This window comes from Fringilla coelebs (genome assembly GCF_963513975.1).
Source record: "Fringilla coelebs genome assembly, chromosome: 1".
Lineage (NCBI taxonomy): Eukaryota > Metazoa > Chordata > Aves > Passeriformes > Fringillidae > Fringilla > Fringilla coelebs.
In genome coordinates this window covers 119,449,427-119,475,535 of record NC_140028.1, presented here as the reverse complement: position 1 = coordinate 119,475,535, position 26,109 = coordinate 119,449,427, and the positions used below count along the sequence as shown (strand labels likewise).

The 26,109-nt window shown below is 36.7% G+C and overlaps 1 protein-coding gene across 1 annotated transcript in view; it reads right to left on the bottom strand.

Moving 5' to 3' along the window:
• The window catches only part of HIBADH (3-hydroxyisobutyrate dehydrogenase), an 86,520-nt gene that overhangs the window by 13,077 nt on the left and 47,334 nt on the right, over positions 1-26,109 (bottom strand). Inside the window, exons 5-6 of the mRNA XM_084212128.1 lie at positions 3,398-3,531; positions 2,781-2,857 (exon numbers count right to left, since the gene is read on the bottom strand). Of these exons, the coding sequence (XP_084068254.1) occupies positions 2,781-2,857; positions 3,398-3,531 (211 nt within the window). The remainder of the gene's footprint in view (positions 1-2,780; positions 2,858-3,397; positions 3,532-26,109) is intronic.

Below are 26,109 nucleotides of genomic sequence, written 5' to 3'. Positions count from 1 at the left end.
CATTGGCCAGAACTATGGATGGGAATATTTTAAAAAAGTATTTATGCAATTTAATCCAAATAACTTCCAGAGAAAATTGACATCTTTATTAGTGAATAAAGATGATGTTCGAGTAAAGCAAGTAAAGTATAAATACAAAATTACATAGCAAATTGGCCGATTTTTCTGGGAGTTTATTGTAGAGTTTTTGTTCATTAATGTCAGTTTTCTTTCTTCTTCACCATATTCTATTTGCTACTTGCGTTGAAGTTTGGAAAAATTCTATAATTACAAATATAAAATAAATAAAACAATAATTTAAAAATATGAAATTACCAGAACAGTCACTCTAACTACTTCAGAAAATGAAAATTTAGACTGCATGGTTTATGAAAACATTAGAGAAGAAGTGGCTTATTAATAGAATTAATATCACACCACTTTGAGGACTTAAGTTTAGAGTATATATTGGTTTATGGAAGGTGTTGTAATATGATCTTGCAGCTACATCTAGTTCAGACAGCACTATTTTGAATAATTAATTGATATTCAAAATCCCTAGAACTCAATTTAAATGATGCAGCAGATATACACAATGCATGACATAAAGATATTTTATATTCTATATGAAAGTTAAGAACACATCTAAGTTCCAAAATTCCTATTCCAAATTTTTAGATTTTCAGTATCCTTTACCATTATTAAGTCAAAGTCCAACTTTCTTCACCAGATTTGCATCAATCTAATAAATCAGGTTCAGCTTCCTACTGTCTTCAGAGCAGGCAGCCACACTATCCTTTGAGCTACAGAGTAGAAAAAACTTCCTAAAATTATTAATATAGCAAAACTTCTAATAATCAGAATGACAACTGTAAACTTCTACATTAGAAATTTTTACACACTCCAAGTGGATAGCACTTATTCTAGTTATAAGCAGAAGTCATCTTCTCAAGATCTAAATCAGACTAAATTAAAATCAATGCAAGGATTCTAAATTACTTCTTAAGGCTTTAAATAACCACCTCTGTCTTAAACTTCATGCAGTTTTTGACTAAATGAGATTCTGCTATTTCTATACTTTGGTTTAAAATCAGCAGGTTTTGTCTACAATAAATATAGTTCCCTCTTGATAACCTTAATTATAGGGCAGGGAGGCTTATATATTTTTACTTTCACATTGGATTTTTGCTTACAAAGGATGAATACAGATTCAGCAAAAATTTACACTGGAAAAGGAAAAAATTCTGAACACCTTCAAGCTACAATGACTGCAGACATCAACTTGCTGTTCATAGGGCTTACATGCCTCAGAATATCCCTCTTCCAAACCTCTTGATTTTATTTTAGTAATTCCTACAAATGTAGATAAAACTGTAACAAAAAATTAGTTGCATGTGCCCTATTAAGCGAATCATGACTTAAAGCAGAACCCAATGCAAGCTTTCTGGATAACGCTGGATTAAAAAAGTTGTAAACAATGGTACTGGTTTTATTATGGCTTGCTGCAGACATGCTTCAGTATATTACAGACTCTCAATTTTAAAATGTAAATGGTACAGGATATTGATAAACCAATTAGCACTGATGCAAAGCAAATTCCTCTTTTATCTCAATTACAACATGACAACTTAATAGGTCAAGACAGTCTAACATCTGAGACAAGGGCAATTCAATAAAACAACTGCATCTTGATATGGTAATTAAGAGGAAATGTGAATCCATTACATTGTCTTGTGTATGTGCGCATATGTAGGTGTTTTTTAAAATTTATTTAAGCATTTGATGCCCTCTTGCTGTTTTTATAGTGTATCAAATCCACATGAACACAGTTGAGCACAGTTGATAAGTACCTACAGTATCTGTAGTTTTAGCAGGCAAATTTCAAGGATGCAACTGTGCAAATAAATAATTCATGAAAAGCCCCTGAAAGATACACAATTGTAAGATAACCTCCTCAAACACAGGACTTCTCTGTCTATAAATTTGCAAATTATTTTGATCTGGTGACAAGAATTTATTAAAGGTTTAAATACCTTGATCCTGAACGTGTACTTGCATCCACTCAATTGGAAAATAAAACAAAATGACAAAGACCACAGCAAAATAAATACATCACAATTGAAAAATAAAAATAATTTTGCTCAAATATGACATCACTTTAAAGTTAGATGTAGCACATCCTAGAAAAGAAATGGTTGCCAGCACTGGCATGAGTGTAGTGGAGTATACTGCAGCTTTTTGACAAACTAGGAGTTTTGGCAATTTGGCAAAGGAAAAAGTGCTCTCATAAAGTCAAAGAAAGGTACATGTCCTGTTTTATGCTTTCATCTTAATTTGATATACACACTGTAGTAGAAGTTTCACTTTACAATAGAACTTGGAACAATTTAAGAAATAAACAAAGCCAATGAGAACCATATGTGAGAATGATATTCTGAAGAGATTGTACATTAGTTTAGAATACAAACAAAAACTTACCGCTATATTAGCTCTGGATGTTTATAATGAAAGACAAACATTACTGTAGGCTGCACTACAGCAGAACAAATAAACTCTTAACTTCAGATGTAGAATGTAGCAACCTATGCAGCCAATTCAAGAGAATATTCCCATGCTGAAAACACCTCCTTTAGTTAAATAATCCCTTTAGCCTGTCTAATGGCTTTGTAAGACAACTTCTGGCAAAAAATTTACCTATTTCTTTTAATCATCGTCTCAGCAAAAGTTAACCATAGTACATAAAAACTGTAATGGAAAAAATGTTTTTGTGGTGTTCAATCCACCACAAAAATCAAACCAACCTGATTCCAAGATTCATAGCCTCAGCAGTTCCAATCATACTGATGGCCAAGAGCATGTTGTTGCAGATCTTTGCAGCCTGAAAACACGTGAAACCATCAATTAGTTTATGCATTTTCATAGAACGAACATACAGGAATCCACTAGGCACAGGACAATATGATCAAGTATGTTCTGGCAGCTTTCTTCTAGAGTAAACATAGATCTGTGACAGAACAAAGTTAATAAAAGTTGCTCTATGGCTCCTTCACAGATTAAAAAATACCTTTTTTCTTAGTACTGCTCAGTTAGCATACATGCCATGTAGGAGCTCTTTGCTCTTCAGAACATTCAGTAAATCTAAATTCAGATGAAACAAAATCAAAATGTCTCTCCTCCAAGAAGCATAATCTCAACAAGTCAGTGTGGAGAAAACCAGTCAGATTTTATACTAAATTACACAACATACTGGACAAAAGTGCCATGACATTATTTAAAAACACAAGGCTAGAGAAAAGCAAACAAGAATGAAGATATACTATCAAGCATTTAGTTCCTGAGTAAAAGAGTAGGCATCGATAAATAAAAAGCCAGAAAAAGGAAAGACTGAGATAGCTATTAGCCCTTCAGAAAGCATTACCTGTCCGGTTCCAACCTCTCCACAGTAAACCACATTAGAACCCATGCATGTCAGCAACTCTTTGGCAGCATTAAATTCTTGTTCCACTCCACCAACCATGAAAGTAAGGTTTCCAGCTCGAGCAGCTCCAACACCTGAATCAAGATAACGTTGGATTTAATAATACTATTAAAAAGTCTCAAAAATTAGGCAGTTTCCCTTACCAGTAAGGGTCTGATGATGCAAAATTAATACTTCACTTACGACAAACCTCTCAAATTCTATGTAGAAGTAACTCTACATTCCCAGTACTCAAAGGATCAGCAATCTAAATTCTGAAACCTGATGGAGATAAAACCACCCTATCTTTCAGGCACACTAGAAGAAAAGTCATAAGACTTGCATAAAACTGGCAATCACTTTTTATAGTTCATACAAAGAAACAATCAACTTTTCCTGCAACTTTGTGCTCCACAAAATTCATGGTGTCTGAATTACTAAATAAAATTTCTCTTTTGTCAAACTACTCTTCACATACACCCATTAACAAACTACTGCTCAAAGATAGCTCTGCTTTTATCAGCCTTTCTAAACCTAGGCTAATTTTTACCTGTGCTTCCTGATTTTTACATGATTGAACAGCTAAAAGACACAAGCACATAAAACCAAGTCTTCTGAATTTCTGCAGTTTATGATGTTCTTAATCTGAAGCAAAAGTCTCCTTAATCTGAGAAGCTTTAAGTCAGTTCCCACATAAACTTAATGTATTTACAATGACGCAATTATTATGTAAGGACAATGTAAAAATGATTCAAACACACACATAAGCACACTACTCCCAGTTTTATTCCTGAAGATGGTCCTATCTTTAGCACAGTTCAGTAAACACACATCACAGTTCTTTGAATATACAGTTCCTAAGCACAACTCCAGCAAATTTTTCATGTGATATTTATTACCTCCACTCCATGAAATATTCTATTTCTTAAAAGAAGCCTAATTCTAATATGAATGACTCTTACATCTCTGACTTCCTCATCCTCGGTATTTAATGGGTATAACTGCTAGGAAAATTTGGCCTAAACTGATGAACAGATCAGCTTCCTCACTAATTTTCACTCTGGCAAGAAGCATAGCCACAATAAATTTTCTGTTCTATGCATCAGACATTGGCTGATTAGGGTGTACAGCTGCAGATAACAACTGACTTTCAAATTAAACATGCTCACTTAGGTACAGCTAAAGAAGTGGTCAGTTTTGGACTTTGTTTACAGCATCAAGGGTAGTTACACTGCAGCTTTTCACACTGAAGAATTTGTTGAATTTCTTTTTTTTTTGCTTTTCAACAAAAATGTCAATTGATGCTCTCACTGTGTGCAACTGCTCTGTGTGGCTATGTAATGTCCCTTACTGTATCCCGCAAGTGTTTATTTTTCCCATCCTGCCTTTCAACATCTGCTATCTTTTTAAGTAGCTGAAGAATTTCAGACAAATTTGACAGATCAAAGTGTCAAAAAGAGTAAATACCCACCAGTTATGCAAAACTAGGCAACAGTAAAGATGCTCCCAGTGAGTCTCTCTGCTCAAGGAGGGCCAGCTGAGGCATGATACCTCAGAACTGTGTCCAGTCAGCCTTAAAGTGTCTCCAAGGATGGAGACTCCACAGCCTCTCCAGGTAACTTCCACTCTTTGCCTACTCTCACAGTAAAAAAAAGTGTTTTCTTGTGCTTAAGATGGAATTTCTTGAGTATTGATTTGTGCCTCCTGTCCTGTCACGGGGCACTACTGAGCAGAGTGTAGCTCCCTCACTTAATTCTCTCCCATCAGGTCTTTATACACATTGATAAGATCCTCCTGTGCCTTCCCTTCATGCCAAACACTCTCAGCTCTCTCAGTCTCTCTTCATATGAAAGATGCTCCAGACCCTTTGCCATCTTACCGGCCCTTAGCTGGGCTCACTCCAGTAAATCTGTGTCTTTCTTGTGCTATTAAGTCCAGAACTGGAGCATCCAGAAGAACTCAGACCTACAGCTTTAACGAAACAATTGGCCTGTATTCAGAACACTGCTGAGGTACTGAAAGATACAGCAGTGAAGATCTTCCTGCCCAGGTTGAGAGACACCCAGTTTTCAGCCAATCCTTGATCTCACTTGAACAACTCCTCTCCAGGCAACTCACAGGAACTGGGCAAAGAGCAAAGCCCAAACTAGCTAGCACAAACAGGTCATTGTTGTCTTTTTGGCTACCAGTTCACTATGTACATGACCGCAAAGATTGCTACATTAATAAACACAATGATTTTCATTCCATTCCTCTAGCTATTTTTATTCAAACCACATAATGGCCTTTACCACTAATCCTGTGATCTGACCTGCAGCAAATTAAGTAGACAATTTAAGTCAAAGCTTACAAACAAAATCCAGTACTATCCATCATAGGTCAATAGCCTTGTATCTAGATTACAGACTGCTAAATAGCTTCAGAGATTCATTTATTAGAGCAAAATTAATGCTGACAATAGTTTTCAGCTGGTTAATCTTCTGACAGCTGCACTCTCTCACTTGTTCAAACACATTTCAAGAAGCAAAAATAAATTAGTTAAGTAGAAAAAAAGAGACCAATTTGTTGTATAATGCAGAAGGCTTGGAAAATTCTTGTTTTAAAAACAAAAACCTATTTACTTCATGGTAGATTTTATCATCTAGGGCCCTTGCCAACTATCTGCTATTTTATCAGAATCAAATGAGCAATGCAGCAAATTTTTAGACTGGCAATTAAAAAAAAATTGGCACGGAGTCTAGGAGTACAAGAACTGTAACTTCAGCTAAAAATAGAAATTTAAAAAAATCATTATACAAGAATGCACAGCCTTCTTTCACAATCACAGCTTCCATACCAACAACACAAGCCAGTTAAGTATTATCAGTTTTTAACACTAAAGACAGCAATGGAGATGCAAAGCAGCTAATGCAATTTAAATACGCTATTATTTTTCATATTTTGATTTTTTTAAAGAAGTCTTCCCACCTAAGATAATGGTTTATGTACCACTGCTGTGAGGGTCAAAAGTTGTTTAAAATCTATCTGTTCTTTCTAAAATACAAAAAGTCTCTTCACATCCTTGGGGAATAGTTTTCAGAGAAACAGTATCTATGAATAGCATGTGTTAAGATTTCCTCCTCCGCTGCAAAGCAAGACTGTTGGAGCCCATGGCTGCAGTCTTATACTTGGTTTCTCTAGGATGATAACCCACACCTATATGCAGAATCCTCTCAGGTTGTCACACCAGCAGATCAACTCAAGTCTGTTGCTCCCAAGAGTGCCAGAGTTTATCTCAGAGATATAAACTGACTGGAACAAGACTGCAGAAAAATTTAAGAAATCTAGCTAGCTGAGGGGATATGCAAGAAAATTACTGGGGGGGGGGGGGGTGTGAAATATGGTGAGAAGTTACATAGTAGCATTGCAGCTACTTGAAGATGGGTTTCCCACTTGTGTACTAGCAGGCTTTGGATGAAGATCTGCAAAACTAAGTTTTTTATTGAAAGAGGTACATAAAGAACTGCACTTCAAAGCATCCTGTCACATCTGGCTGTGCTGCTTGTGGAGTAAGTTGAACCCAGGTGCTTCTCATTCGATTGCCAATGGATTGCTCAGCGAACCTGCTACAGGGCAGTTCTTAAGTTCAACATTTTAGACAAAAACAGGAATGGAAACTTAGGAGCCCTCACATGACAACAGGAACTGGTTGCAGCCACCCTGGAACAGTCTGAAGATGACCTCGAGTTTCAGCATCCAGGCCAAACAGCCTCATTTGACAGACATGCTGACCTTCCATATTCACTTTCTTGTGCTTATTTAAACAGCATTTCATGTTGCTGCAAAAAGCCTAGAAATTTCCCTCTGATGTTTCCAGTGCCAAAAAAAGCCCAGAAAGGTCTTAACTCTACAATGACGTCATTAAAACCACTTAGTTTCTATCAGTTTGCTTATTATTAAGAACATAATTTTCTAGAAAAGAGATGTTAATGTAAAGGTGTTATATGAAATTATCTGCTTTTGGTTTCAGCTTTATTACATTTCTGTAAGAAGAGAGGGCAGATGAGTTAAAAAGAAGTGATATTGTAAGGCTGTGCATTACAGCACCATCACAATAGCAATGCTGAAAACAGGGACACTGCTGGAAAGACAATGCACCCAAGCATATCCCTGTGCCAACATATTTAAACCACTGTTGCGCGGCACCTGCAGATAAAAAAATTCATTGCTGACAAAGTTGAGGCTGAAATGATATGAACTGAGCTGTTTCAGTCTCTGAAGGACAAGTAAGAGATGAAGGCTGTAATATCAAGAAGCTTCAGCAAAAAAAAAAATCTATTTTGTTATTTTCCTTCTCAACATTTAGCTGCAATTTTAACAAGTAATTTTGTGATCTAAACTAGATTAAAAAAAAAAGCAAACAAGAAGAGCATTGCTAGAGTTTTAATCCTCTATCTTGTTTTACAGCGTTGCACCTTCAAGCACAGGAGTTGAGGCTTTGCCTGTTCCACTTTGGGAAGCTCAAGGGAACACTGGTCTTTTATTCTGATTATTTTTTAAAAAATGCAATTTAAGTGACTGTAGCTGCCTCAAACAAGCAGGTTCTTGTCATGTTTGCTCTCTTTCACACAGGCTGAGCTTGAGAGGCTGCATCTGTGTACCTTGTGTGAGTGTGTATTTTTAAGGACTAAGCAGATTTTTTTAAGTACCTGCCAGCTCACACGAAATATTTTGTCTTTGCAACTCACGAAAAGTTAAACCAAGACACACAGGGAAAAATAAACTGAAAAGGTTACTATTGTTTTGCTACATATATAAATCTAAAACCAATTAAAAGGCATGTAAAGGCAAAATCAGCTATAAATCCCTAGTGGAATTAAAAGAATATTTAAAACCATACTATGAATTTAAAATAACCATGAAGAGACTAGTTATTTTATAAAATATAAGTAGGGTATCAATGTTTTCTACTTGCTTCTTAGACAATGTCTGCCATCAATCTATTTCCAGGAAACAAGTAAATGGAACAGACTCAGAAAAAAATCCTCACAGCACACTGCCACTCCAAGGGCTTGTGTTTCTCCCTATTACAAAAATCAGCATCAAAGCTAGACCTATGAAGCTATTCTGCTGCCTTATAACTAAAACACAGTAAATCACTTAATTTGCTCAAAAGAACTTAAATGTTGTAACCAGTCTGCCATCAGCAGAGATAAAGAAGAGGACCAATGGGACCGGGCTGCAATGTGAGCCGTCTTTAAAATGCAATTGTTCTAATCATTTTCTACAGATGCAGCCTCACAAGGGGCTGCTGTCACAGGGACCATTTACGACTTGTTATGGTGTCTCTATTGTTTACCAGCGACATTCGCTAAAAAGGCGACAGCTGGGACAGAAAGCTGCTCCTAAACGAACAATATAATCCCGTGAAAGTAATCAACAAATTTAAGGGTGTTAATTAACTTTACACTTTATCATGTTCAATTAGTTGTCCTTTCTCGAAAAGATTGCCGTGCACAATCGGTTTAGAGCGTGCCATGTTTGATTTGTAAGTGATCACTGTTTCTGTTTCGAAGTCCATGTCAGATGTTCTCTTGGGTTTTGGTGACACAGATGAATGGCTCTGCACATGTTAGGGGGTGATCTGGTTTAACATAAACCAGCATAACATAACCCCTTGTTAACGTATCGCTGGCCTTTCCAAGCAGGCACAGAAACGCCCGTGCCCGCGGACGCACACAAATGCGCACAAAACCCCTGCGGCAGCACGACAGTCAACGAGTCCAACTTTCGTTTTTGCTGAAACACAAAGACACAAATAAACGGGCAATTTTTCATCATTATATCTCAAAGCAAGACTTGTCTTTTAGGGGCACGCTTGGGATCATTTCTTCCCAGCAAGATCCCTAGTTCTGCTGCATTATGCACTAATGCACAAGTGCCTCCGTACATTTTACATAATGCACGCTGCCTTTTGTAATGGCAGCTGAGCAAATGCTGGTAGATGCAAGTTCTTCTGTATATAAAATTCTGTGGTTTGTACTCCATTTACAATGCCAGAAGAGAGCTGAATTAGTATATTATTAAAATTTGCCATTTTCCCTTTAAGGTACCATTCCTGCTTGCTAACGGGACAAGGCAAAGCTCATGATGAAGCGAGTATGTACTTGGAAGTGCCTCTTAATGAAAGTCATTGCTGTTTCTCTCTTCTGACAAATAGAGCTTTGCATCACCATACCTCATAAGCTAGTGATTTTTGAGCAGAGATGGAAATGGAGGTTCAGTGATTTCAAGATTTATACAACAAGCACTCAAATATTAATCCAGACAAAAGCATGCTTAAGGAAGTAGAAACATCTCTTTTACAGCATAATCGAATTATACAATTTGTGAGATTATAGCCGTACAGAGAAAAAAACCTAGTGGATTTTTATTCTACAGCAACAGGCAAATTAAATACACATGATCATCATTATTTAAGCAGTTACGTTGTACATAAAACAAACTGCAAAAAACCCACCCACAAAACAAAACAAAATAAAAATGCAAAGAAAGCCCAATGGAAAAGTTGTTAACTCTGAAAGCTAATAATGGACTAGGTTAAATATTTAAGAGGAAATTATAGACTATATTAGAAATAGCTGAAACCACAAAACAAAGCAGTATAAAACATTAGTTTTCTGCTAGGAAGAAGATCTGCAGGGAAAAGGGAAGCGGTCGATAGATCCTTAAATTGGACGCAATAGCTGTTCTTCTATCCCAAGTTGGCAGCTGCTACATTTGCAGACCTAGTTCATTATTTACCCATAATGACCATCAAGCTCCAGTCAAAGTCAGATCACAACAACTGTCAGCAGCTCTTTTAATTAGCCTTGTTTGAATTCAGATAAATATCACAATGACCCAGCTTCTGCTGAAAAAGCAACAAGAAGATTGCAAGGAATAAGCTGCCCTGACTTCCTAACAAACAGTATTGTGAAAAAGTCCAGTGAACCAAAGTTGTTTGTTTTTGTTTTGGTTTTTTTTTTTCATTAAAGAAGGGATGGTGATATGCACATTATTATTTTTCCCTCATGTGATATTCATATTACTACTTACAATTCCTGTTTATAAGCAAATTTGTGCATCTCAAATGCCAACTCAAAACACTACTTCACAATCTGAAAGGGAAACTTGAAGAGATGGTTTACAGGTATTAATTAAATTTCTAACCTCTGTGAAATCATATGATTTGAAAAACTGGATCAGAATTAAGGAATGCACATATTAACAGGATTATCCTCTCTCCTAATTTATCTCCTTCTGTTTGTTTATCCTCAGGGAACATAATCTTCTGTTGCATCAAGCCACTCTCATTCTCCCTGTGTCAGCAGCAGAATAATAATTCCCTCCTCCTCCTCCTCCACCCCCTCTCCCACACGCACTGGCAAGAATGAAGACGAGTGGATCAGACTGTGTGCATCAGCATTAATGCTCCATGCAGCTATTTTCCTAGCACTAGTACACACTGAAAGAAAGATGCAAGAGAGGTGAGCAATATGCTACCTGTTCTGGGCAGCCCAGCATGAGAGGGCGTAATTAAACAGATTTTGCCTCCCAGAATAATATGAAGGTAGAAGATGCAGGCAGAGACTGCTCTAAGAGCCTTTCTTCAGCATTCTGCTTGCTGTCACAGTTGAGTCCAAATTTTGCTAGGTGCTGTCCAAAGACAAAGCTAGTTCCAAACTTTCCAGTCCTACATGCCAATCTGAGAAGTGCTGCTGCATATGCAAGGATACTTGGAGGCCTCAAGGAAAACATATTTAGGGATTTACATGAATCGTAAGGATACATGCATATAAACAATAGGTACATACATCTGTTACAGTAGAAGAGGATATCCCTTTTGGGAACAGAAAAAATTATGTAAACATAACCAGAAATGGAAGGTGGAAAGTAGTGGAAGAGGAAGGATAAACAACTGATTAAACAAAAAAGGCAAAATGATCTTGAAAAGCTTTATGTTTTTAAAAGAAGGCCTGAGTAGATTTGTATAGGGATTTGTACTTGAACTTGGTCATGGATGGTGGAATACAGATCTTCAATTTGTTTTAGATGTATTATAGAATGATGCCAAAACACAGAAAAGAATATGCCCTCTCAATAAATCATGCAAAAACTAGAAGCTGTTTTTGAGGCAGTTTAATATGAGGGGGATGCATGAGGAAAATTTTACGAGATGGTATTAAGTAGCAACTGATGCCTCCAAGGGATCAGCCAAAGAAAATAAGTTGCAAAAGGCATATGCACACATAAGATACTTCAACTTTTTCAACAGAAATACAAGTTGAAAGGCCTGATGAAATTGTTCTGTGTGCAGCATTTTTTAAAAAGCACTACATTTAGGTCTAGTCATTGTAATGTCAAAGAGAAATATCAAAGCACCTGAAAAGTTAGCAAGTAAAAAGGTTAACAGCAGTGCAATAAGAAAGAAAATACAGTATGATTGATCAACTTATCTGCTTATTTTTACCAAAAATATTGTATTAAAAATATTAAGAAACAGCAGTTCATGACAGTCATCTTTCCCATTCTCCACTTTTGACCCATACTCCACCACTTTGATTTTCAAACAAAATCAAAGACAACAGAAACATCTTTTTAGTATTGCTGGAGTACCATCTTTAGCTACGCCTTTACACATCACTAATATTGAGATATATGGTCTAAATCTCACCTCCAGACCTATACAGAATTATGAAAACTTAACAACAACAGGTGCATGTATCTACAGTTGTGGACAGCAAAACTACGTGCACAGAGCTCAGCACAATTCAATACAAGTACCTAATTTTTTATCTGAATGTTAGCAAGAAGGCTGTACAACCAGGGATGAACAGAAGCAATACATTCCACATATACAAGATCCCAAAATTTCAAAGCAGATTTCAGACAGTCCAAATGTGAAGCACCTGGCACTGAGCCGTCTGATTAACTGTTGCTGGGTTCTGAACAAGCACGGCATCAAATACATGTGAAATATTGAATACAAAAGAAACAAAGACAATTCTCCCTCTTCAGAGAAAACAAATCTCACCCAGCATTACGGCTTGAAATTCTGGTCTTTTAGGAGAAGTTCAAAAATTAAACATGAACATGAATGCAGTTCCTCCATACAACTAAAATTTAGTAGAGACAATCTTGACCAATGAGGCTTCAAGTCCTAGAAATAACTTTATCCTAAACACATACTGCAAAATCAAGAATCATTTTTGATGGGTGTTAGAAAGAGGGAAGAACTGCATTTCCAGTATCATCATAATCTCACCTTCTTGAAAAGCTTCTATGCAGAAGATCAACAACCAGAAAACAGACTGTTGTGTGACTACAGAAGAAAAAACTCAAAGGGACAGACATTTATGATGTTCTCTTTGAAAAAAAGAAGGTGAAATCCCAGAAAAGTGATTCTTATATTCTTACATTTAGTTGTTCTAACTCAAGTTCACAGACAATACCAAAATGAACATCAAGCCTCCAGAAGCCTAATGTTTGCATAGAATAACCAAAAGCCACAAACAGATCCAGCAATCCACCTTGTCATCACAGCTTTTCATCTCATCCATTCTGAATGAACAACATACATGCAAATGCAGGACCAACAAAACCATAGGTGTGGCCAGTCTTGGTGAGCTCTTTAAATCATAAGAAGCAGTCAGCTGTATGTCACCAGGTTTGCAGATTTTGCTACTTGGACATGAACTTCTCTGGAAAGTATAAAATACTTGCACATTCTACCTTAACACCACAGCAAAATGCAACTATGTTTACATTGTTCTGTGGAATAGATAGATAAAAGCTGAAGAACCCCCTTCATTCTAACACCAAAACAAGAACCATCAAGAAAAAAAAAACCAGGGATATTTAATATTATTGCCTGTTTCTCCAGTATTAGTACAACTCTATCAAGATATCAATCCTCTTTTACAAATAAGAAATACTTGAAACACTTCAGTACTTTATGATTTTATCATATTACCTTCCTATAGGCCCCTAAACCCAACAAAACATGGCATGTTTTTTTTTTCTGAATAATGAAGGCATTAAGCACGTCACTGAAAAAAGGAAAATATAGTCACACTGAAATATGCATTTAAACTGTATTATTCAACAGGTCTGGATTCAAGTGCTCTTAATAAAAGGTCTGCTTTTTAAAAAGCCAGCTGCAGAGAGGGTAAATTTCTATTAATGCATTCATTAGTCCTTTCATGTCATATAAGACAATTAAGTCAATAAACACAAAAATGAAACAAAAAGCATTTAAATGGGTGGATAACATAGCATGTGTGTTCTTAAGCATTTCTGGTTTATCTTAAAAAGCTGAAGATGTAGCAATGCCATATGCCAATCCCAATCAACAGGGGCATATTTACATTCACAACATTTAAAAAAGTATCTAGTATTTAATAGCAGGAATCTAACAAAATTTTAAAATAAAATAGAAATATATAGCCAAAAAGAAGTGTCAGACAGGTAATTTTAAGATAAATCAGTCCCCAGTATTTTCTCCTGGGGGGTTGCTCAGCTGAAAGTTTTAATTTTACCTGTTTTGGATACAGTCTATGAGAGGACAACTAACAGAGGTTTACCAAATGAAACTGGAAAGAAATGCATAAATAATAGGAGTGAAGATTGTCTTGAACATTTTTGAATGAACTTTTGAACTCTGTCCCTTCGAGTGTCACCAAGAATTTTTCTGACAATCTGAACCATTGTTTCAGTGCATTGCTTCAGATACGTCTATGCTTTCTTTAAGCACTTTGGCATTGAATCTTGCCTCTGGATACAGTCAACAGTCCACAGAGTCTTATCTTTCAGCTTCTCCTTTAAAATACATGCTTATTTTAAAGCATGCCTAACTATTGCCTACAAAGTAACAAATCACTTTCTGCTGCCTAATTTCAGCATATTCAAAGTTAATTCTCAAAGCTTTAAGGCACTGAAAGGCAAAGCAGTACAACAGCACAAGATTACGACAACTGCTAGAAAAACAGCCTAAATTGGAAAGATCCCATTTAAAGAATCCCTTTGTTTCAAGGCCTTTCCCAGTTCTATTTCCTGTTCAGAGATCCTCTACACATAATTCTATTATTACCTCTCTTGCAGAACAGATAGTACATCTCTTTCAAAGAACTAGATTTAGCATTGCCCTCCAGCCTAAAATGCAATGTACTTTTCAGTGTTCTCAAATGTATTTGATGCCACTTATACAATGGGTTCAAACCCTTGTAATTTAATTAAAAGTCATATTTCTTTATGTATGAAATAATTCTAAGTTTAATATGGAAATATTTTTAAGAAGAGATACTATTTTTATTATTACTTTTATTGTTTCAGGATGAGCCAATATGCAATCATATGGTTTAAATTTACAAATGTTTACATGCTCCAAATGCTGTACTTTCACAAAACAAAACACATTTTCCTATTTAGCTGTGCTGAATGACAACTTAAGGAGAACCACTATAATACTTGTGTATCTCTTTTTTCTGTACTACCTGTAAGTATTCCAACGCTGCAACTCTAGGCAATTTTGCACAAAACCAATTTAACCTTTTTTTTTTTTGTAATGTAAAGGTATTGAAAGTCAGTAGTTGGCCTGGCGCTCCATTTAAAAAACAAGAAAAGAAAAAGACTGCATTTTGCCAACGAACAGAATCAAGAGGGTAACAAAGTTAATTATTTCTCATAATCAGTAATTATGATTAGATAAGAGACTCTTTGGTAATGAACTGCTCTAATGATGGAGGACCTCCATCCTAAGAAATATAATAGTACATTAACATAACTGTGTATGCAAAGTACATAGAACCGCTGCCACAGTTAACTTGTCATTGAATGATTAAATAGGAATTCATAATTAGAAAAATCCACAGCGTAATTTATTGGCCTTCTCGACAGTTCTGGTTCATTAGAAGTTGATTACCAAATAGTGACCTCTAGCGGCCTACAGCTTTTTCATGTTATCCCGGCTCTCTTGGCAGTTTTAGCAGCTATTTAACATTAAAAAAAAAAGAAAAAAAAAGAAAAAAAAAGAAAAAAAAAGGAAAAAAAAGGCAGTTTGAGGAATTTAAAATGTTTCCCTTCAAGATATCTTTTTTAAACTTCCCTTAAAATATATAGCATGCTAATTTCTTCATAAAATGGTTTCCCATTCTGTAACCATTTATATAAATGCATAAAAACGTACATCAGTGTGAAAACTCAACAACTTCTCAGTTTTAAAGTTAATACTGAGGGTAACATGGTTCTCATAGTAATTAATATTTATATACTGATTAAACATAATGCCTTCTACTAAAAATACATCATATATTAAAACAAAACACTTTTCTAGTGTCAATTACCAAGACCTTGAGAAGCTCACACTTCAGCCACTCCACCTTAAGGTGAAGTGCCTCTAAGCATTGCCTTTGAACAGCAGTCAGTTTTGCACTAAAACAAATTACACCGGCTCAGTTGGAGGAGGCAGAGGACAGGGAGAGAGAAAACTCCACAGTTCTCTAATCCACGTAGGAGAAAAAATCCCAACATTTCTTATTATTTGCTGGACACATGCCTTGCAATACTCTTGACTCAAATTCAATTTAAGAAAAATGCAGCTTAAAATTTAAGTAAGATTTGATTTATCTGCAAAAACTTTTAAACATTAGGGTGGAATTTTCCCTCCTTCAATTTAGTTAATCCACTGTTAGGCTATTTTAGACAGTGTTCTATTTTAAAATTTTCCATTATGATAGATACACTTTTTTTTGAACTAGGATAGTATCTAATTTTTTTTTTTTGTTTTAAGTATGAATGCTTCTAATGGGAAGTAGCACATCTGAAACTAATATAGAAGCCCCTGAAACACAGTATTAAATAAAAACTCATACTCAATGAATACAAGCAATTTGAATTTCCATTGTTTTAATTTTCCATCTTGCTTTTTTCCCAACACCAACACTGTAGAAATGATGCACATGTATTTTTCTTCGCTTTTGTCTAACACAGAACTGGCTAAAAAATTATCCCCCATTTTTGGACAGAAGCTAGAAAATAAATGGCACAATCCTGTTTCATACATAAACAGATTTTTCAGAGAAAACTATTCCAGTCTCCCAGATGGGGAGATGTCCATCATCCTTGCATGCTGGAAACAGCTTTAACAATTGCTATAAACAGAGAAATGGATAGCTACAGGACAGAGATCCCCACCCTGATTTGTGTGTGTGTGTGTGTGTGTGTGTGTGTGTGTGTGTGTGTGTGCAGGCACACACACAGGACTCTAGCTGTTTGTGGCGATGATTTAATATAGTGACTGGATAATGAGCTGTGCTCCCTGCAGCAAGTGAATCACCATTTAATGCTATTATCAACAGTTCATGACCCACCGGCATGAAATGTCAACCTGATTAATCTGAACACTACTGACCTCAGAGAGGAAAAGCTACCTTATTGTCAGAATTTAATATATAATAAAACCATACACAGAATATAAATACCTTATCAAGCAAGGCCATTAACAGCAAATCTACTTTATTTTGCTCTACTGTTTCTTTTAAACTTGCTTGGGCATACATTAAAAAAAAATAAAAGAAATAAATACTTTTGCCTAGTCAAGCAGGAAGCAATCCATTAGGACTTATTATTTTGATATACAGTGAAACATTTCAAAATGGCTGTCCAAATACAAACCCCATGTTGATACAAATAAGAAAAAAAATTAGCATATGCTATTGTAGGACTTGCTACTGTCAATTCATATCAGGAAATGATCAGAAATTGTTCTTGCTTTTCTAAGGTCACTGAGGCAATAAAAATACTAATTTGTAAATAGGAAACAGCTTGTATGAGTGATGCTGCATAGGTCACAGAAGAAAGCTACCTTAGATTTGTAAAATTAATACACTTCAAGAAAATTAGAAACTTGTGCCAGTTACAGTCATGAATATAAGGGCAACCTCCCCATTTTTTTAAGTTTCCAGAAAAGACATTTTCTTTTGTAATTCAGTACCATGATAGAGCCCTACACAACACAATTTTAATAACTTTTTCCTGTTCTGTTTGGAGAATAAACCAGGAAAACAAGAAAAAAATACATGTTTTACCAGTCACAAAGAGGTTAGTACAATCTTGCTATATATTCTCCATATGTCTTTTAAATTTAACTTGGCTAGGAGCCTTATTAAAAGATGAAAAACTTTTCAGACAGCTTTTCAGGATTCTCTACATAACAGTATATAAATAACCCAGACTGAAGCTGGGAGGACTACATGGCATTTATCTGTCAAGTTATATTAACTGACACAAGCACAGCAACTACTATGATTGATTGTTAAAACATAGTACAGTTTCTTTTAAAATGAAACCCACAATGGTTTCACCCCTCATTTTTTATCATTGTCACCTGGTACTGAAAGGGCTAAGGGATTTTCAGGACAAGGGACTGGAAGAAAACTGAGTGAAATCCCCAAAACTGCCCACATATGAATGGAATGACTGTGGGTGGGACAAGAATGAACACTCCAAGTATTGACTTATAAGCACTAGCAGCCAAGGAAAGAGGAACATGTCAAACTGACTTGACTAAAACTTGGACAAAGCCCTGATGTCTGAATTCCCAGTTGAGAGCTCTGCTGGAAATGTAAAGAAGGAATAAAGGAATTCTGGACACTTAAGCAGGAAAGTAATTCATGCTGCCAGCACAGACACATGTTTAAGCTTTGCTTTTCCATTCAGAAACCAAACAGCTCTTGTGTGCCAGTTGACTAGTAAGTGCTGGCCTGTTTTGCAAAGGCTGTCCTGTGTAGCTGCAAGTACTGCTGGCTGCAGTGTGCCTGAAGGGGTGACATCTGACAGCCATTAAAACCTCCTCTGCACCCCTCCTCCAAACATCCAGCCAAAGAGGGGTTTGCCATACAGTAGCACAGCAATAGGGCTCACTCATAGCAACTCCAGACACAGTAATAAGAAGAGTTAACTCGGAGGGACTCTTATTTAGATCTCCATCAAGCACAAACTGTAAACCTGCTAGGATGTCAAAAATATTTTCTGTTACATGCAACTAATGACCACCTTTACAATCATGGCGCTCTCTTGGTCCATTGCAGATTAGCTCACCTAGGAGTCTTGCAGCTATATTGCATGTTCTGCTCTCACAAAGCCATGCAGCCTCTCCTGCCACACAAAGCTGCTTTGCCTCTGTGATTCCTCACTGTACACTCATTCTATGAGCCCTCTTAGAGACTCTGTTTGCCATATACATTTTTGTTCTGTTTGAACAAAGCCCATTTCATCCCTTTTACCTTCTGCAGAAGAAGAGGAACAAGGGATTGGGAACTTGTTCTTCTCCTTTCTAAACAGCTCCTTGACACAACCAAAGCCCAGTAACTGAGCAGTCCCTTCAGACAAAGGTGACAACCCTCCACAGTCCTGACTGTGCTAAGTAGGTGCTACAAGTTACATCAAGTTGGCAATTCTGCACCAAACAGGATATCAAATACACAACCCGTATTAAATAACACTTTACCCAGAATTCCCATGGTGGACAGACAGATTGCCAAACCAGCTCACAAATATTTTGAAGGTGATGGTGCCTTCCTATAACAATGGCAACATAAAGTTCACTGATGAACTTTGAGAACAAAGGGACCTGCCCCTCTTGCCTAAAGGCAGGTAGATGACAAACTAAGAAACACAACTTTCCAAACTGTGTAGTTCAGCCCACTCTATTTACCTGCTAGGCTAGTTTGGCTTTCACTGTTCCTCATCAGAAGGAGCATATAACAGAATAAAACAACCAAAATAAAATAGAAAGCTTTTACTTGCAATTCAACCACTGTAAAATTGCAGATATCAACTCTAGAGCAAAGGTGCATGTAGTAAATAAGGAAAGATACAACTATGGTTTACAGGGTGGTGTGACAAGGATGAAGGACAGAAACTGCATCCTGTCTGGGAATATTGTTGAAAGGAAAAACTGATGTAGAGAAGCTACATTATTCATACAGTGGAAGGACAGAAGCAGGCACCCTTAAGCGCAAACAATTTTCTCATCTTGAATCACACTGATTTAATATTTTCAATTTTTTATTTTTATTTTTTAATTATTTTGATTTAGAAAAATCAGATTGCATTAGAAATGCATTGAGTCATATGCTCTGAAGAGATGCAATTATGGTTAATACTGAAGAAAGAAGACAAAGAATACTCCAAACCCTCCCATTTCCAAGCATTCTCCAGATTATTTTGGCATGCATATAATTGGTTCAATAGATTCAGACTGGTTTTTCCTCCTCACTCACAAAAAAATAATGAGGAAGCAAGGACATGGAATAAAAAAAGTAATTTGGCTTGCTTTCTACTGGGTTTATAGCTATCTATAAAATGCCCAAGATCATTCTGAAATGTTAGCAAAAGATAAAACAGTGGCTAGAATAATTTTTAAAAGTATGCTTTTAAGAGTTCTTAAATGAAAAGAAAAAAATAAATGTACCTTCACAGGGAGATAACATTACAGTTTCAAATTGACTTTTTAAGTACACAGAAATGTAGATGAAGAAAGAAGAGCACTTCCTTGACATAAACACAGAAAATAAGGTTTTTAAGAGGTTTTTCTGCAATCTTTCTGTGTTAACTCTGGTCTTAAAATAGGTAATTAGGAAGCATTCTTTTTATTTGTTCCCAAATGTAACTCAGGCAGTGAGATGGGCTTTTAGTCATAAAGAATGATAGGAAAACTGGGAAGGATAAATGAACTGCAGCAATTTATTTCAGAATACAGACTTAATTCTAATGAACACTCTCCAACACCAAAGTTCCCCTAATTTTTGTATTTCGCCTCTTCCCTTAGACTAATGGGGGGATCATGTACCCAAAGTATGTCTCTGGCTCCTTCTGTGTCCATTATTCATCAACATACTACAGTTCTGGGGGGACTTCAGTAAGGAAAATAGAGAAAACCAATCAGGTCAGTATTTGGTATAAATTTCTTTGGCTACATATTCAGAGTATCAGCAGGAAGTCAATCTGTGCTTTCTGTACTGAGAAACCTCAAAAAAGCAGCTTTGATGACACCTGCATCTCCCTTTTCCTGGAGAGCAGAGGAAAGAATGAAGAGAGGAGATAGTTGTTTATTTAATTCTATATAATTTCAGATAAATAACTGCTCCAAATTAGAATTTAATATTCAGAATTACATAAGAAATTAAACTTCTGAACCAACTACTAAGCAACTGGCATAAAAGTAAAGCCTCTACACCAGAAATCACTAAAATTGGCACAGACTACACACCAACAGTAATCAGATCTGCGAAACACAGCCTAACATTACATTCTTATCAGGGAAGGTAATCATACCTGCTACAACATCTGAAATACCAGCTCCTTAATCACTTTTGGCTAAACATATAAGGTGCACTTTGGCATTGCAACAATTCATTTTGCGTGTGAAGAGCACAGTTTTTCAGACTACATTCCTTGTCTCTGTGTAGTCCCTACATATGCGTATGTAGTACAACTGCTTGCTTTCTTTGTGTAAAATACACACACACACACACACACAAAAAAAAAAAAGGATAGGGATCAGAATCGTCTACAGAAAACAAAGACACATAATTTCCTCTTAAAAAGGCTATTTTCCATCTTGTGTCAAGGGTTAGCTAGTAAAATGATCATGTAAGCATCTCCAAACGTTGCCAAATCTCTCTTCTCGAGGTAGCTGCTCAGTGTTTTGATCAGAGATTTGCACTATTGTGTCAAGAGAGAATGGTCTATTAATTGTATTTCTCAGTAATATTATCTTTAAATTCATGAAAAAAACCCATTAAATCACAAGTTGATGTCCTAAAAAGGACATTTCTGGCATCAGATAAAATGGCATTCAAATGCTTCTGCTTATTTATATTATGGACTTACAGGGATTATACACACATCAGACTTCAAGTACAATCCCCAAAAACAATACATGTAACAAAAACTCAGGGGTGGCAAGGGAAGACAGTTTTGTTGACTATGTTCTCTACATGCCTTTTTTTTTTAATCTGATGGAGACAAACCAATGATTTTCTCATTCATCACTGCTGTTTGAACAGAAATGCTTTGAGGTTCCCATTCTACAAGCCAAATCTTGTGAGGCTTATGCTGCAGCATCACAGGATTCAACAAAATTTATAACCTGTTATTTCAGCCTTCTTTGATGAACTGATATAAAAATTAATTAAAAGGTTTAATGGCATTATTCCACTTCTTTCAAAGTAGAACTTTCTGTAAAACACTTACTGCATGCTAAGCATTTTTTACAGTCAACAAGAAAAAATACAAGTAAAAATGTCGAAAGCCTATAAAACAATCAGTGGTCATTATTTTAACAATTTCTCTTATTCATTTTCCATTCATACAGAGCTCTTTTCAAAAAAGAACCCTTTCTGGAGAGTGTCTGAGGTGGTATCAAAATGCTCTTGATTAAAAAACTAAACATACTTGTCCCTCTAAACTGTCAAGCTTTTGTTCCTATTTTAACAATCTCATCTACCTCTCCTTGAGACAAAAGGGAACTTATGCATCCTGTAGAAGAATAAGTTGGATGAAACAGATATATTACAATAGGACACCATACAGTTGACTCTAGACAGTGCCCTAGGGGCACCATCCTGCTAAAACCAGCGTGCAGTAGTTCAGGTGGGAATACGAGTCTGTTTGCAGAGAAATGGATCTAGCACTGAACAGACTGGATGAATGGGACGTCTCGTGTGGCTATTTCACACTGCACTCACCAACAGAGTCCTCTGTACACAAGGCAGAAATCCCTTCTGCTACCAAGTAATCTGAAGTGAGTTGGGCACAACATTCCCCTTCATCTAAAGAAGACTTCAGCCTGACTAAAGCCAGGGTGCAGAAGTCCAGGCAGAAAATCCCAGCCCTCCTGCAGAGGCATGAACCATTAAATTAGAAGAGTCTTCAAGGGGTATGAGAACCTTCAAATTATGAAGTGGGGAGGTAAGAGACTACAGCCAGATTGCCATGACTTCACAGTGGTAAAGGCACCCAAGCCTTCAGATGTCAAAGTAAGAACTAGATAAAGTTTGTGATAAGGGTGGTAACTGACAGGACTAATGGAGCGAGGAAGACAGAAATCTGGTAGCAGAATTTAAACTGGAAGAAAACAGGTTTAGATTGGATATCGGGCAGATGCTGTTTATGGTGAGGGTGGTAAGGCAGTGGCACAGCTTACCCTGGAAAGGCACTCCCTTTTCAGGGTAAAGGGTGAACTCCCCATGCCTGGAAATGTTTAAGGCCAGGTTGGATGGGGCTTCGAGTAACCTGGTTTAGTGAAAGGTTCCCCTGTCCATGCCAGGCTGCTGGAACTAGATGATCTTTAAGGTCTCTTCCAGCCTGAACCATTCTGTAATTCTGTAATTATTCTGTAATGGACTGGTTGGGTTTACAAATGCTGAATGCTACTTGTCAGGAAGAAAGAAAGCACAGTTAGAAGGATAGGTCTAATGTTCAGCTTTGACATTGAGTTTTTCAGAAAAAATTTAAAAGTTAGGGCTACTGACTTGCAAGAGGACCAGTTGGAACTAGATGATCTTTAAGATCCTTCCAGTCTAAACCATTCTATGATTCTGTGACTGGATAGAAGTCCATGATGACTATGATGCCTTGAGAGGCTGAACCTGGAACAGAGACTAGACAGAGCTAAGAGAATAAAGTAGGTATTTACTGAAAGGCCTTAAAGGATACACCTTGGGCAGTACAAGAGCTGTGTATAGCAGGTCTATACCCAAGATGGATCCAAAATGGTCACAAAATGGACAACCGGTCATGAGGTTTCACACTTTTAAAAGTTTTTGGTCTATTTGCATATTGGGGTTAATTGTGCAATTATAACTTCAGATATTTAAGTCCCATCCTGCTTTCTCTCTTCAATCCACCTTTGTTTATGTTGTTTGGGCCTGAAACTTGTAACGGTCATCCTCGGTCTCAAGCTGGAAAAGGATTCTCTTGTCTACCAACTCTGTGAAGAGAGGTTACTAACACTTAATATGAAGCTCAGAGCTACACACCTAGGCAGCACAGAATCTAAAAATATGAAAGCTAAAACTTAAGCCATTAACTAACCATATGAACAACCCAGAAAATGACATTTGAGGAACAGTATTAAACATGTCTCTCCTCCAGCCTTCCCAAAATTAATGACTTGGTGAAACAGTAATATCCTTTAGAAATTAGGATGGCTAGGGGTACCATATCCTGAACCTACTTTTAGTTCCTTCAGATTGGTGGGGTTCTGCATACATAAAAAAAAAAAGAATGTTCAAATCCGTAGCCTGTATGTTAGACAGCAGGCACCTACTCTGTTTAGTCACCTTGTAAACAGGGCAAAGCAACACCATGGAGGACAGAAACAATAAGCGGATGAGAATATTGAACTCTCATTAGTGGTTTTTCTTACTGTCTTGGGCGTGGAACAACCAGAATTCTAAACTCCTGGTAAACAGGAACTTTCCCAAGTTTGCAAGGGCATACAGAGTTTAAATCCAACAACTTAGTGCTTAGAGACTGGGGCTCAGGGATGTTAGGATCAAGCAATTTGGACTAAGGCAGCAATAGATCTAATTTTTTGCATTACTTCTTGCACTTTGACAAAGGACAAGATTTCTAGTATTATGGATTTTATTTTCCTATCCCACAGAATATTTATGCACACTAACCAATTAAAACAGTTGTGGCCTCCATTGTTTCTAATGCCTTCCTTTACAGTGTATTTCCATAAACTGCTCTGTTTAACTGAAATGCTAAATCTAGAATACAGTAATATCAGTATCCTTGGAAGGGACACAGGAACAAAAGCTTTAGTATTTTCTCTTGTAAAAGTAATAAGCACATAAAATGTATTTCTGTTACTGACTGGGCATGCTTGGTTTGATGCAGAAATATTGGTATTGAAACTAAACATGTAGAAACTAACACCAAGTGATAGATTTCCAAACATAATACTGGAGAACAGGTTAGTCCCGTCCTTGTTAAAGGATGGAAAAAGCTTTCAGAAGGTTCGCTCTCAGCGGTAAAGCAGCAGCTATTTAACAGAAGCAGGTTTCTGAAGCATCTTAACAACTCTCACTGGTGACTTGTTACATCTTACCACTGGTCCCTGCAGGTCCTGTACCCTGACAGGCAGAATGAAAAGATTCTCTAACGGGGCCACTGGCTGTCAGAAGCCACCAGCTGGCCTGCCAGGGCTTTGCAATTGCAGAGGCCAGCTGACAGTCTGGGTGTTGCTGACCATGCTGAGAAACGTGCCACCCAGCTGCTGTGTGGTCACGTCCATCTGGAGATCTCCAGCCAGACAAATCTCTGGGCCTGTCAGATCTCTTCAGCAAGCCTTGTTATGCAAATTCAATTACTCAAGTGTGCCCTATTACTGCTGGCTAACTGCTCCTAGAACCAATCTCACACTGACAGTCAGCTCACATTTCTACCCACCAAAAGTACCTCATTTATTCTTGCTCAACTATTCCCTTGTATCATTAAGGCAGAACAGACAGAGTCCATAGTACTGTAACCTCTCTGCAGAGGGTTACTATTCCTTGCAAAAAGCTTAGAGAGAAATTAATTTAAAAACATACAGCATCTAATCAAACATGAGTTAAAGCCACACTACCTACATAATTTACCACTAGAAGTAGGAATTACAAAATTTTGACAGAAGGCTAGATCATCTGACTAGTATTTCAAAATGCAAACAAACATGACAGGGAATATTCAAGAAAACAGGGAATTGCAATTGAGGTATTTGTTTTAACATAGGAGTACAGGTAACAAAAAACAAGATTTCTCATTTTAACTAGCATGCTGGTGTTCAGATTTGTTCAACTAGCAGGCCTGCTGTAGCAATAACTACCTGCTTCTCTCACATATTTATTCACTGAATTTAATTCAGATGTAATCCTGAGCTATTGGTAGCTTCCCCTCATGCAGAGATATGAAAGATTTAACTTAGAGAAGTCATCATGTAATCACAAAAATGTAAACTAGAAAAGTTCGGTGAAGATTTAGAAACAAAGAGTTAAGTATCATATTGCTGATTTCTTCAGCATATAAATCAAACTTTCTGCTCCAAAGATCATTATGAAATTGCATGCCTTCATTCTGAAAAGTTATTCAAAAGCTGACATAAGAAACATCAGCAGATAAAACACAGTTAGCTAGAACAAACTGGTGTAAGTCTTATATCTAGCATTTAAGAAAATATATTTCTATTTTTTTTTCTCAAACAGAAATACTTTTAGTGAAGAAGAATACTGGAGAGATTTTCTAAACCAAAGAATGCAACTATAGTGAATACAAAGCTACAGCATGGTCCCCCAGCTAGATCAATATTTAGTGTGTTTTATTACAATTCAGGTCGTAGGTCAGATGAAAACAAATCAAGCCACATCTTACTAACCTATTTCTCTTTCCCCTCATAGGAATGAAGTCGCCTTTTTAAACGTTGATTCATCTTTTCAATCTCTTTCAAGAGTGAGTTTTGGTAAAGAGAGAAGGAGTGGGGGTGGGGGGAGATTTACTTCAAAAACGTATCATTTCTCTTCCAAAATGACTGCTAAACAAATTTATAAAATATCAGTGTTGGAAGGTTGTGGGGAAAAACACTAGATGCAGTCGTAAGACAA